This window comes from Fulmarus glacialis, unplaced genomic scaffold, assembly GCF_000690835.1.
Source record: "Fulmarus glacialis isolate BGI_N327 unplaced genomic scaffold, ASM69083v1 scaffold16039, whole genome shotgun sequence".
Lineage (NCBI taxonomy): Eukaryota > Metazoa > Chordata > Aves > Procellariiformes > Procellariidae > Fulmarus > Fulmarus glacialis.
The window spans coordinates 24,850-38,076 of NW_009231552.1; the positions used below are offsets into that span (position 1 = coordinate 24,850).

Below are 13,227 nucleotides of genomic sequence, written 5' to 3' on the forward strand. Positions count from 1 at the left end.
CACCGCATCGCCTCCTCTACAGCACTACTTCTAATGTCTACACAGCAAACGCCGGCTTACACCGATGGCAGCCGGGGTCCTGGCCCTTACCTTTTTGTAGTCAAATTTTGGCAGCTTTCCCCAGGCGAGAGATGAAATGAGAGCGAGCAGATGGCAATGTAAATAAAAGAGAAAAATGGGAGAATGAGAGCAGAATGGAAATGAACAGGACTCGAACACTTGAATGTCAGAGCGGCAAAGGGGGGTCTGCCCACCCCGCGAGCAGGGGTGATGCCGGCACCGCATGGTGCCCCCAGCCCCGTGGGATGGGGTCAGCAAGCACTATTCCTGTACAGTCGGGTGGGCACGGCAGGGACCAGGACTCTCCTTCATCAGCCCTGCCTTTGCTCTCACTGCTGTTAGATCTATCACTTGCCGCTTGCAGGTCTCCTTCCTCCCTATCTTCCACCCACTGCAAACCCAATTAGGAATCTCCTCCTTGGCACTGCTCCCGAGCACACCAAGGGAAACCTGACCCAGAGGCTGCCGGTGGATTCACGGGCGACAGGCAGGGCGGTGGCAGGGAGGGAAGCAAAACCCGCTGGCTGCCTCATCACTGCCTCATCCCTGCCCTGGCAGCCCTGCCCAGTGAGCCGTGGGTGCTGCACTCACCCCCTGGCCAGGAGCAGCTCCAGGTCTGCTGGGGCAGATGCCTCCACACTCACCCCCAAAGCCAAGCTTTCGTGCTCAAGGTCCTATTTCAGACAGGGAGAGGGCAAGGATGTGCGGGCTCAGCACCCAGTGCAGCAGGCTCTGGGGTGGGCTGGGGGCTGCAAATAATCCAGTTGCAGCTAGAGAGGAGAGGAGCATCCTATGAAGGCAAATCTTCTCGGGAGTCAGCTCACAGCTCATTCTCCTGTCTTCCTTAAAAACCTTCCACCCCTTCCCAAAATCTGAAAGGACTTAGTTCTTCTCCCACCAACCAACCACTGTCGGGGACCAGCTGTGTTGACCTGGAGCCTTCACTGCTCCGGACCTTGTGCCGGGTGAAGCAGAGAGGAGCCAAGCAGCGCCCAGAAGCACCTTCCACGGGCCCAGAGGCAGAATCAGGATCTCAGTTATCTCTTTCTGCTCCAAAATGTGCAAAAAACCCCTAATTGCTTCAACCACACAGACGGCAAAGGCGCTGAGGCAGAGCACTTTGTGGCAATGATTAGCAGCATTTAAAAGAGCCGTTTATAAACTGACAGCCGGTCACAGCGTCAAGTAAATAACTACATCGGGTTGGGTGCTTTTCTAAAAAGCATCAATAGCTGCAACCATCTCGTCACAAGGATGAGCAGCCGTCTCCGTCCCACTGGAAACGCCCTGAAAGGCAGGACAGAGGGGAAGGAGAAGGCAGAAGCACTGGGCGTTGGGATGAAACTGGAGATGGCAAGGGGATGGCTGCAGTCGGGGACACCAGAGCCCCCGGCGCAACCTGGGGACGGGGGGCCAGCCGGCCATGCCCACGTCCTGCCCTCACTGCTGCATTTGCTTGGCACAGCCGTGGTGCCCGGGTGGCCTCATGGTTTTGGCAGGGCTCTGGTGGCCCCATAACGCAGGACAAAGGTGGCCAGCTCTAGGCATATTCGGTCCTCGCTTCTTGCGTGCCCGACACCGAGACGTACCTTGGCTTTATTGATCGTGCAGTGGAGAGCATTGTTTTCTTGATCATAGAGCAAGCTGAAATCTAGCGTCCCCAGCGTGGCTGCAAAAGAGAAAAGATGCTATTAACCTGTGGAGTCCAGCAAACATTGCCTCTTCTCCCTCTAAGCACAAAAGGAGTGGATGAAGATGCTTGAGAAATGGCTGCAGACATTATAAAACATAAAGCATCCTCCTGTGAGCCCTGTTACAAAACATGGCTTCATGCTGGGAGGCTGGTGGCCATCCCGATATTTGGCCGGTGGGGCTGGCACAGCCCTGGGAGAGGAGCGAGAGGGGTGAACGGCTGCGGCTCACTCAGGCACTGCGGCCAGCGCAGAGGCTTTGCCTCCGTAGGATGTCACACGTGTCACCCCCATCTACCAGCAGCCCCACCGCAGTCAGCAGCTTTCCGTCCCCCAGAGCTGAAGGCTCTTCTCCGGGAAGATCCGGGCACAGCTGGGACACAGCCGAGACCCACTGTCGGCACATCTCCCCCTCTCCAGCGCTGCTGGCATTCCCAGAATGCGTATTTGTATACTGACACCTTCAGACAAATGAGCCACCAATGGGATCCCTTCCCAGCTCCAATCTGGCCGCAAACTGTAAATTAAACCCCGTGAGAATGGAAATACTTTTATGGTTAAAATGAAAAACACCAACAGCTTTTAGTCAGAGCAGTGTTCCCTTACGGCATCTGCAACCCAGGAACAGCAGCAACAGGGAAGCTCCTGAAAGAGGACCACAGGGAAGGGGCAGGAGACCAGAACAAACCAGAAGAGCCTCAGTGGCAAACATTGATTAGCATACATTTGATTCGAGAAATTCTTTCCCTTTGGACAATCTGAGCTAATCCAAAGCAGAGGAAAAGCCTTAAAAAGACAGGCTTTCCCAAAACATGATTTAACCTTCCCCAAGGCTCCAAGACCTGATTCGCACACCAAAGCCCGGATACGGAGCAGCATCTCTCCCAGCGCAGCTTCGCCTGCCACCAGCCTTGAACTTCCAGGGTGGCTCTGGACCCCACAACCCGCATTTTTCCATGCTCACCTTCCCAAAAGGGGTCTGCTCGAGTGCTGCCCTGCCACCACGCAGCATCCCACCACTGTTTCCAAGGTAACTGCACCTTCCTGCCGTGCATGCAGGTTCAGAGCGGGGAAAAAAAATCCCAAATAAAAATCAGAACAATTTTGCTTAATATCAAAGCAGGGTTCGCTGCCTGGGAGGTAAGTTAGACAAACTTTATGGCAGGAAACAAGGTGCTTTTTCCAATGTAAATAGCCTCTGCAGCAAGGCGCCCCAGGAAGCGGCAGATATTCAGGGGACTGAAACCTTCCTGCTGCAATTTCACAGCGATCTTCCAGCCCCAATGCAAGTAAGTTACAGGTTTGCCTGCTAGCAAATAAAAATCATTGCTCCGGAGCAAATATCTTGCCTTCAAAGCAGAGCAAATATTCAGAGAGATTTCTGTCAGAATAATGTACCCCACCTTGTTCTGGAGTAATTTCATGGCACATTAGCTATCGGTTTAGGTAAGCCATAAATCAGTGGGGTTTACCTGCCAGGGCTCAGGGAAGATGGAAGTGATACAGGATGAGGCAAACCTGCAACACCTTGTGCATCATCTCTGGGTTTGGCCCAAAAGGGCGTTTCCAGAGCAATTACTGGCCAAACTCGCTCCACATCACGCAAGGAGGAGGAAAGCGCAGCAGTTACCAGTGCACTGGTGCCTGGCTGTCCCCTGCCCGTGCTCGGCGATGGGGAGCTCATGGCCGCGTACGGCAGCGTCAGAGCAGCAGCCCCGGGGGCCGGCGCAGCCCACCACGCTGGGGTGGGTGTAGAGGGAGGCTCCACAGCACGCGGGCAGAAGCCAAGTCAGCAAAACTCAACAAATCTGCATTTTCGTTCGAGAGCGGAAGATGAAGCCTCCAGTTTCAGAGCCTCATCATTTCCACCTGCCCTTTAATCAGCCGCTTCCTGCCAGCCCTGCCGCTTGGCCCTCCCAAGTTCAAGCTGTTATTTTATTTTTATCACAGAAGGGGGCCCGCGGCTTAGCCTGCTGGATTTGGCAATTTATAAAACAAATTAAAAGCTTGGCGTGAAAACAGACTTCGGCCAGGAAATACTGACAAAGCCTCCTGTCCTCTCAGTGCCACAACCTGCCCCAGGGACGAGGGCAGCAGGGAGCCCCGCTCCGGCAAGATGGGCAAAACCCAAAAGCACCGTCACACAGCAGCAGGTGCTTGTTTTGCAGTTGGGGACTAAGGTCCTGCTCCCCAGCGCTGGCGGTCCATGAGCAAACCTTGAGCAGTTCCCATTCATCTCGGAGCTGCAAGCAGGCAGGAGGGCATGGACAGGCTCCACCCAGCCCTGCCAGGCTCTGCCCCCGGCTCTCCTCCAGCCCTGGAGAGGTTTTCCTCTATGCAGGGTTTTTTTTTTGTTGATGGTGAGTCTCGATTCCCAAGGAAAGGTCTGCCTTTGGCAGAGGAATGTGGAAACATCAGCAGAACATGTTGTGCTAATTGCTTAAAAACACGGCTGTATGGAGATGACAAAAGGGATCAGGCTAACTTAGGGGTTGCAGCTAAGGTGCCACTACGGAGCCGAGGGTAAGCACTGCCGCCAGAGCCAGGACCCAGCGGGGCGGCGGATGCTGAGGACATATCTCCCGCAGGAGCAGAGCGCCTGCGGCGTGGTCGCAGCCACGCTGTCTCTGTTACCTCCTGGGGATGCGCTGCCGGGCGACGGATCCAGCACAGCAGTGAAGGCAGAGACAAGGCTGGCGCTCAAGCTGCCTGCGTCCCCAGCTGGCCGCTCCCAGGCAGACTGCTCAGGGGCCTGAGGAGATAGCAGGAGACCTCCAGCTGAACCCAGAGGTGGGAGCCGCCCTGCAGACCACAACAGCTCCGTGTGAACCCCCACGAGACCGCAACCCAGCTGGAGAGCCAGCCCTGCACTCCTGGAGCGGGTAGCACGCCGAGCGAGCAGCCAGACAAGCCAACACCAAAACACCGGCATGGGTCTCACCGCTCTCATCCCTCCTGCAAAACCGCTGGCAACACATCCAGCTCTGGCTATGGGAGACCCACCATCTCCAGCCAGCAGGATTGGGTCCAAAGCCTCCGGGCTGCAGTGGCCACCCAGGGATGCACCCTGCTCCGAACAGGGCCCTCTGCAAAGTGGCCGAATTGCCCTTCTTTGATTGCTTTCCTCCTCCCACCCATCCTCACAGCTGAGATGCAACTTGATTGTGCTCTTAATTAGGGGAGCGAGTGCCTAAAAAAGAAAAGGGCAGCAATTAGATTCGAAGCACTGTTACCAGACTTATTTAACTCGACTGGGCTATTCTGAACGCTGCCCTCTAATCACACAGCCTGCAAATAAAAAAATATAAATAAATGTCTTCGTCAGACATTACAAAGGCAGCTTTCGCTCTCCAGACAGCAGGCAGGATGTATCATTATTATTACAATTATTCTGCTCCAATGATAAAATAACCATTAGGAGAGCTGAACTCATTAGCAGGTTCTGACCCTCTCTCCTCTCCATGAATTGGGAGAGATTGATGGGAAGATGCCAGCCAGGGTCTGGCATTTAACACAGGCTCTAAAAAGGAAAATAAATCTGACTTGCATAGGAATGCAGCCTCTTCTCCCACTGACCTTTGGGCATTTTGATTAATTCAGTGGGCCACAAAATTATTAGAAGCCAGCATAACCGGCAGATGCGTCTCCGGGCTTAGCCGTGGGATGCGGCTAGCGCGCCTGGAGCCCGCGGGCAGCGCAGCATCCTGGCAGAGCGCCGCTACCGCCCTTGTTGGTGGAGTCGGCAGAAATTGCTTATTGCTGACATTTCCCATCAGTGCCCAGGGTGATGGGGAGGCTGAAGTAGCTTCTATTTATACCTGCGGGATGAAAGACAAAACGCAGTGATAAATCTGTGCTCTGCTCCCTTATCCAGCCTCTGTCCTTGCAGGCTACGTGCCCTCGCCTGGCCCACGCAGGGCGGCAGATCCGCCCCCTCGGTGGCCTAGGACACCCCAAGGAGAAGAGTTTCTCAGCCCAAGAGATGCTCAAGACACAGAAGAGGCACCGACGCTTGCAGAACAGACCCACAAGCTCCAGCAAAGCCCGCAGAGGAAGGAAGCGATGACTGAGTGGGCTCCTTACCTTCCAAAGTCAGGGAAGCTTTCACGGCGTGACTGCCATTAGAAAGCCCAGCAAGGCTCTACGCTAGGAGAAATCCAGGTGTTCACAAAAAAACCCACTACAGAACTAATTAAAAAGGAGTCCAAAAGCCTTAAGTCCCTCTGCTTATCAGCATTGCTGCTCCCAAGATAATCTGCTCATGGATTTTGTGCCAGGGAGATCAGAGTGGAGCAGTAAAAAGACTGCTGGGGATTGTCTGGATTAGCTCTCCCTTACAGAAAGCACAGGTTCAGTAACCTTCAGACTGGGTATTTTTTAATGCACTATAAAAGATAGGTCTCTATTCTTCCATTGCTTTAATTTTCCTCTGCAATGGAGATAATTTTGAAGGTCCTGAAAGGCAGCAAGTAATTCTGTGCACTTACAGCCCCATGTAAAACGTCGGTAAATGACTCCTCAGGAGGAACAAAAATTATTTCTTGCCATTTCCAAGCAGGGCTGTTGAAGATCTTTTTGCTGGGTGGCTGTGTGCACTCCGGCCTCCTCGGCTGCGGCAGTGCCTCATCCCAGGCCAGCGGCACACAGCAGGGCAGTGCGGGCAGCGAGCACTGGGGCAGCTCGAGGACTGACTCCCTGGGCCATGCAGGAGTGACCCCTGAAAGCCCCCAGGGTTACCCCTGGAAAACAGCACCGTCAGTCCCAGCAGCCTCCTGCAGCCGGGGCCAAGCTTGCCCAGTACCTGCAGCGCTCCCGGTCCATGCACAGACCTGCTCAGGGCCACCACTTGTGACTTGTGCCTCCGCGGAGAAAGGGTGCACGGCTTGTCAGGGATGGATCCCGCAAGGTGCTGAGTCAAGGTGCTGCAGACCCTGATGGCTGTAATCCTCCAGGTCTGATGGTAGCACTGACCTCTGGCACAAACCTACAGCCACAGGCATCGCTGCAGGTTTCAGCATCAGCCAGGGAAGGTGGCGAAGGCAGGTGGAAGCAGGACACTTCTGAAAGTCAGCATCACCATGAGTTACTCCATGAAAAAAGTGTCCTGTGGAAGGTTTTACATGTCCCAGGTGCAGCACACCATGCTGGGACACAGACATTCCCGTCGGCACCTGGACCACGTGGTGCCAGTTGGCAGCATCGTGGGACTCTGGTCCGTTGCTGCAGGCAGGGCAGGACGTTCCCAGTCCTACACAAAAACCCAGCAGAGACTGGATCCAGCATACAGGTAGGAGAACTTCCTTCCTTGGAAGCTCCATGGATGTGGTTGAATTCAACAGGACCAGGAGTGAGGAACGAGCACAACTCTTCTTTCTTGCAACTGTTCCCTGCCTCGTCACGGGTTTTTCACTTAAAATCTATGGCAATTAATATCTCTTCATTTCAGAGACACAGTGCCAGCCCCTGGCAAGCTCCGGAGCAGGGAGCTGCTGCTTCTTGAGGCTGGTTGATGGATGCTCATCAGCTCTTCTGTCTTCTCCAGGAGGAGTGTTCAGAGGAACACTTATCTGCTTAGAACAGTTCAGAGATGCAATTATGTTTTACAGCACTAAATGGTCCCTGATGTCAGCAGCAATTAGACTTCCAGCAATTTCAATTTAGAGATGGCCTTCAAATCTCTCCCTTTCTCTCCCTTTAATGAAATACAGTATTGCAATTAACAACCCCCCAAAATTGCCTTCAGTGTTAAATACAAAGACGAAAGATCTGGGAACCCCTTGGCTTGAGCGCGTTGGAGCGAAGGGTGTTGGTGAAGGGATGAGGGCAGCAGAGCCGCCACGGGGCAGGGAGCTTCCCTCCTCCAGCCAGGCATCATCTCCCCTCCTGCACACCGGGACCAGGGGAAGGTGAAGGGCTGGGCAGGCTGCTGGGGAGGGAGGGAGCCAGGCAGAAGGAGGACCCCTCATTAACAGCAGCCACACGGCTCCTTCAGTAGCAGAGACGCTGGAGGCCATGGCCTATATGCTCCCTCCATCGCTGTTGGTGGAGGGATGCCCGGACAGACCCTGCTTGCCCTCATGTACTGGCCCCGCCAGGCACCCCACATTTATCCCCAGCACTTCAGGGTGTTCCTGGCCACGGCCACCCCCTGGGAACGAGCATCTCCAGGGGCTGAAGGCTCCTCGGCTCCTTGGAGGACCAGGAGCACCCGATGCACTTAAACCTCGGGTCTGACACCGCCCTGTACCTACACAGGTTTCCTTGGTATAGGCAACTCCGGTCATGGTACGGTTGGCAAAACCATGCTCCAGGCTCTGCTGAAATCAGCGGTGGTTTATTTAGTTTCCTGAGTAAAAAAAAACTTCTTTTGGCCTTATCTGGATTGAAAAGACAATTCAAAGGTTATAAATAGCAGTGGCAGCATATGCTAAAGAGCTGCGTTTCAGAAGTAAATATCCTCATCGTTTCAATGCACATTTCCCCTTGTCGTCTCTCCTGCCTCCTCCTGTCTGGCCAAAAGCATTGCCAGGTGACTTGCAAACCCTGCAACCCTTAAGACCTTCATTCTTCTTTATGTCTTTAAGCAGCCAGTAATTAATATCTGCATGACGGCTTTGCCTGCCTAATTATCTTCTTTGCTCAAAATAAGAGTCTTCCTAAATAACTTCTGTGGCGTTGCTTGCAGCAGGCATCATGAGCAGTCATGCACCAGGACAGGCCTCTCAGCTGTAGTTTGGAGAAGTTGTTTTTATGCTGCTGCAGCTTGGGAGCTCACAAGCCTGCTCCTCCCATGAATAAAGCTGGGCATGCTATAGAATTGGCTGGGTTTGTACATATATAAACAGCCCTGGAGCACTGGCAGGAACAGTACGCGGGCAGCTTTTCCAGATATGCCAGCCCCCCGCTGCAACCCCCTGCTCTCGGGCTGCGTCCCCACCTGAAAACCCAGAGCCAAACACATACAGAGGAGGGAGGAAATTCCAGCACCGGCCACAGCCTCGCTCCGAAGCCAAGCAGCGGCTCAAGGAAACGGAGCATTTCTTCAAGGGCTAGAAACTTGCTTGCCCGTTACAGAAGAAGGATGGCCACTCCGTCCAGTGTTGTCCCCTGGCGAGAGCAGCCACGACAGCGCTCTCTCAGAGGGGCCACATTTCCACCTCTGCGCTGCTTGCGCAGAGATTTCAGAGACCTTTAAAAATCTGTCAGGTACAAATTCATGCTGGTGCTACAGAGGGGAAAGCGCAGCCGCTTGAGGGGCAATGATTTGCTTGGAATCAGGGGAGATGGAAGGTGAAACCCAGCTCCTTGCAGGTGGCACATTGCCACCTAGCTGGCATTTGCTTATTTTTCTTGTGAACCAAGTTCTCCTGGCAGTGTGCCGCCCGACTGGGTGGAAAGCATCCCTGGTGGCCAAGGTACTGCTGCTGTCACTGGGCACCACAGGGGAACCAAAGATGAGGTGAGAGCTGGGTGTCCCAAAGCAGCAGGAGCAAATCCCCTCCCTTCCCATTCTCAAATCCCTTCTGGTCCTCTCAGCTCACAGCAGATGCTAGCGCTGGTCAAACCAACGCACCCTTCTGCAGGGTTTGTACCAAACACATGTTTCCCCACCTCTCCTGCCTCATTCCCCCTCCTCAGCAGCTCCGTCAGGGACAAACCCACTGCGGGAAGAGTCCTGCTCTGTACAGCCTGGGCTCCGGTCCCAGAGTGTCCCTGCAGAGTGGGGACAGAAGAGGCACAGGGCAGTGACGAGTCCCTCTCCCAAGGGCCTCCCAAGGGCCCTGGGATGGCAGAGGGTGCCGACTAAGACCCTGCAAATCCTCACAGCAGCGCTGCTGGCAGGTCTGATGGGAAGGGCTGACTGCACGCAATTCCCAGTGCTCCCAGAGCCAGCCCCAACATCTCCGCTCATTATCTGCTCTGTCAGCTCCTCAGCCCTGCTTGCTCCCTGCCACTTGCTGCATTCAACAGGCTGCTTACGGCTGCCCTGTGGGGACCACGCTTGTTTTCCTCGGCACCTCCACAGCTCCCCTGAGCTCTGCGCTCCGCAGGGCTGCAGTGCGGTGCCCCGAATCACTGGCCTCAGACCCAGAGCCATCAACCCGAGCCTCTGCATCAGCCTCCCAGTGACCGGTGCCATCTGCCCATGACAGTGCATCCCCTCCCACTCCACCACACCTCGGCCAGGTCCCTGCCCATCTCTGGAGGGATCCCGCGTGCCTCTTGCAGCCCCAGGATTCTTGGTTTTCCGAAGCACCAAACACACACACGCACACACACATGTCCCTGCTCCCTGTGGATGCCAAACCACTATGTCAGGTCACCCTGCTTGGATGGGAGCAGACGCTGATGCTTCTCCCAGGGCTGCCCTGCTCTGGGGCTGCCCACGTCCCAGGGAGAAGCTCCTGACGGCTCCGCAGACACCTCCCAGGATTGCTGGTGTGGTCAGGAACACCACTTGGCAAAGCATTAAGAAATGTGGTGCAGGCAGCCAGCCCAGGCGAGCTGCAGCAGGGCGCAGGCAGGACCTACCCCACACCGCTCTCTGTGGCCCTGCCAGGGGTGCCCGAGGGAGGCTGGGAGCTCCAGTCCAGCCCCTGCCCGATGGGGCCCTGCAGTGCTGCGGTGACTGAGCAACGTGGCCCCGTCACCCATCAGGCTGGTGCTGCTGGAACGCCAGAAACACCAGGCTGGAGAAGTAACCCCAGGCAGGAACAAGTTAGGGGAAACCCAGACAAATGCTACATTTCTCCAGGCAGGGCCAGCTCTACTCCTCCCACCCGGCCAGTGAGCACCATCGCTTCAGTGTTGGAGGAGGGAAACCCGCAGGCAGGTGGGACAAAGGAGCCGTTCTCTCCTCCTCTTCCCAGTGGATCCTACCATGGCAAAATCCTCTCCTTGCACCTCTCTGGGGGCTGTGCTGGGAGCATCGCTGGGGAGCAGGGCAAGACACGCCCCTGCCCAGCAAGCCCTCGACTCGTGGGCGCTGCACCCAGGCTCCGACACCACCATCCCCAGAGACCTCGGTCAACTCCCTGAACCCTGTGTGTCGCCGGAGGGAACTGACACCACCTAACCCCCGACACTGTTCCGCTGTACAGGCGGAGACAGGTTCCCCAGGGGAAATTTAGTGCAGGTGACTAATACAGCAGCCCTGAATCACCCACCAGGGACCTGGGGGAGCTGAAAGACACTCCCCAGCGTAGCCGATGGCTCAAGTTAGGCTGCACAAATCCCCTCCCAGCTCCCTGCCTGGGAAACGGGGCCAGCGAGCCCTCATCTAGCTTTGCAACTTGGCTGCTAAACATGGAGGAGTGACAGTCTCATCCTGCACATTTATGCCAGCCAGTGCCCTGCGAGCAGCTGGGACCATCTCGTGCTGTCCCCAGAGATGTGACACCAGCAGTGCCATCTCCCCGCTCTGCTCCTGGCACCGGTGTGCCTTTGCCAGCAGAAACCCACCACATCTGGCAAAACAGCCTCAGCAGTTTGCCTGACACCTGTTACGCTGCAAGAAACACTCTTCCTAACACCAGCCAGGGTGAGACAAACACCCGCCGGCCCCCGGCACCGAGCCAAGCCGCTTCCAGCATCACCGGTGGAGCTAAATGCAGAAGGCAGCACGCTGGGCAATTTCCCCACAAGTCACACAGTGAAAGCACTGTGCCCCACGGCCCCAAGCACTTTGGCTCACACACACACTTCTGGCCCTGAAGCCCCATTGCTCCCATTGCTATTGCTGGGATGATCTAATAATTAGAGCAGCAAATAACCCAAATCCGGTTAAAGTCACCGTTAACTGCCTGCTGGGACAAACGCAGCTTAACAGAGATGTTCTCCCTGGGAGCGCAGCGGCTCTCGCCTCCAAAGAGAATGTGACCCCGACACCGGGATGGGGAGAGAGGGAGCATCAGTTTGGGGCTTGCACCCAGAGCCCCAGCCTCTCCTGGAGCCGTGGCTGGTGGTCAGCAGGCAGAGAGGGACACGGGGGCGGCCGTGCCGCCTTGCAGCAAGCACAGCCCTTCGGGGAGCTTTCCCTGGGGTCACACTCTGGGGTCTGGCATAGCTGATAGCAGCCCAGGCCAGCCCAGCATCCAGCAGCAAGGGAGCAATGCTGAGGCAGGGCTGTGACATTTTGCACAGGGAAAGCCACCGCCTGCCCGGCGCTGGGCCGTAAACAGCTCAGCGTCGTGGGAGCTCAGCCTCCCCCTTTCCCCAGGACAAGCACGCAGCACCTCTCAGCAGCACTGACTCCCTTCCTCGGCATCTCCCAGCTTCAAACTTTGTGCTCAGCCCCTCGCAGGATCTGGCCCCTAAAGGCTGGGCTGAATCGAGACCTTGGGTTTTAACCGACCTCAAGGAAAGCAACGCTATCCCAGCCACCACGGCTGGCAGAGCCAGACAGCAGCTGCTTTGCAGCCTGCAAGCTCCACCGAGCTGGGTGGGAAGGACATTTTGGGTGGGGAGGGGTTAAACCTCACTGCAAACACCTGCATCTACCAGAACCAAAGCCTTCTGTTCAAAAGACCCCCTGGTCTCATGCAGGGCTCTGTCTGCAGCTGGAGGGTGAGGAATGACACGCTGGAGTTCGCTGAGGGAGAGGGCAGAGATTTCCCGGGTGGATGTCATTCCGAGCAAATCTCCCCCATCTGGAGCTGGGTGATGCTGGAGCGTATCGCCAGCTAATCAGCAGGGTGGCTGGAGCAGGCTGCACCACCGAGACAGATTAACCAAAGGGTCTGAGCCCAGCTGGCAGCCTTCAGAGGCAAGGAGCCGAGCAGGGACGAGGCAGAGAAGTGCATTAACCGCAACGGCAAAGCACAGCAACTGGTGGCTCTTGGGAGACTTCCCTAGTTTGGGTTCAGCGGCCAGCCTGGCTGCAAGCAGGGACACTCCCAGGGCCTCCCTCCACCCAGGGGCAGCACCGGAGCCGTGCTGTGACAGCCTCCCTGGCTAGAGCAGAGGGCTTGTCACTGCTGCAATGTAACCCCAGGGATGGACAGCGTGGCCGGCAGCCGGGAAGGGCGCACGGCTCGGGCAGTAAGATGGGGACCAGTCCTAAGACCCACCCTTGCCCTCAGCACCCAGCAAACTCCCGTGGAAACTTAGAAACTCACTGCAGTCGTCGGACTCGTAGCCCTCAGGGTCTACCACCTCCTCAGGTGCTTGGCACTTGGCCGGCTGCTCGGTGGGTGTTGTGCCATACGCCCCGAAAAGCTGGTCCACGTCCTCGTCCTCCTCGCGGGGGGCCTCAGCGGGGCTGACGGAGGGCTGGCTGACGGCAGAGCGCAGGGTGCTGCTGCGGCCGACGGCAGCGGGGAGCCCACGGGGAAAGCGGGGGAAGTAGTCGGAGATCTGCTTGATGGGTTTGATGGGGCCGGGGCAGACGTCAATAGCCATGTGCTCCTGGATACTTATGGTCATTTTCTCTCCTTTTCGGAGTGTCATGCATGCGGCTGTCGGTGCCAAGCTCCCC

The 13,227-nt window shown here is 56.3% G+C and overlaps 1 protein-coding gene across 1 annotated transcript in view; it reads right to left on the reverse strand.

Annotated features, from left to right (window-relative positions):
- Positions 1 to 13,199, reverse strand: part of DOC2B (double C2-like domains, beta) — a 34,733-nt gene extending 21,534 nt beyond the window's left edge. The window contains exons 1-2 of the mRNA XM_009584633.1: positions 12,869 to 13,199; positions 1,650 to 1,729 (exon numbers count right to left, since the gene is read on the reverse strand). Of these exons, the coding sequence (XP_009582928.1) occupies positions 1,650 to 1,729; positions 12,869 to 13,199 (411 nt within the window). The remainder of the gene's footprint in view (positions 1 to 1,649; positions 1,730 to 12,868) is intronic.
- Between the last annotated feature and the right edge of the window lie 28 nt (positions 13,200 to 13,227).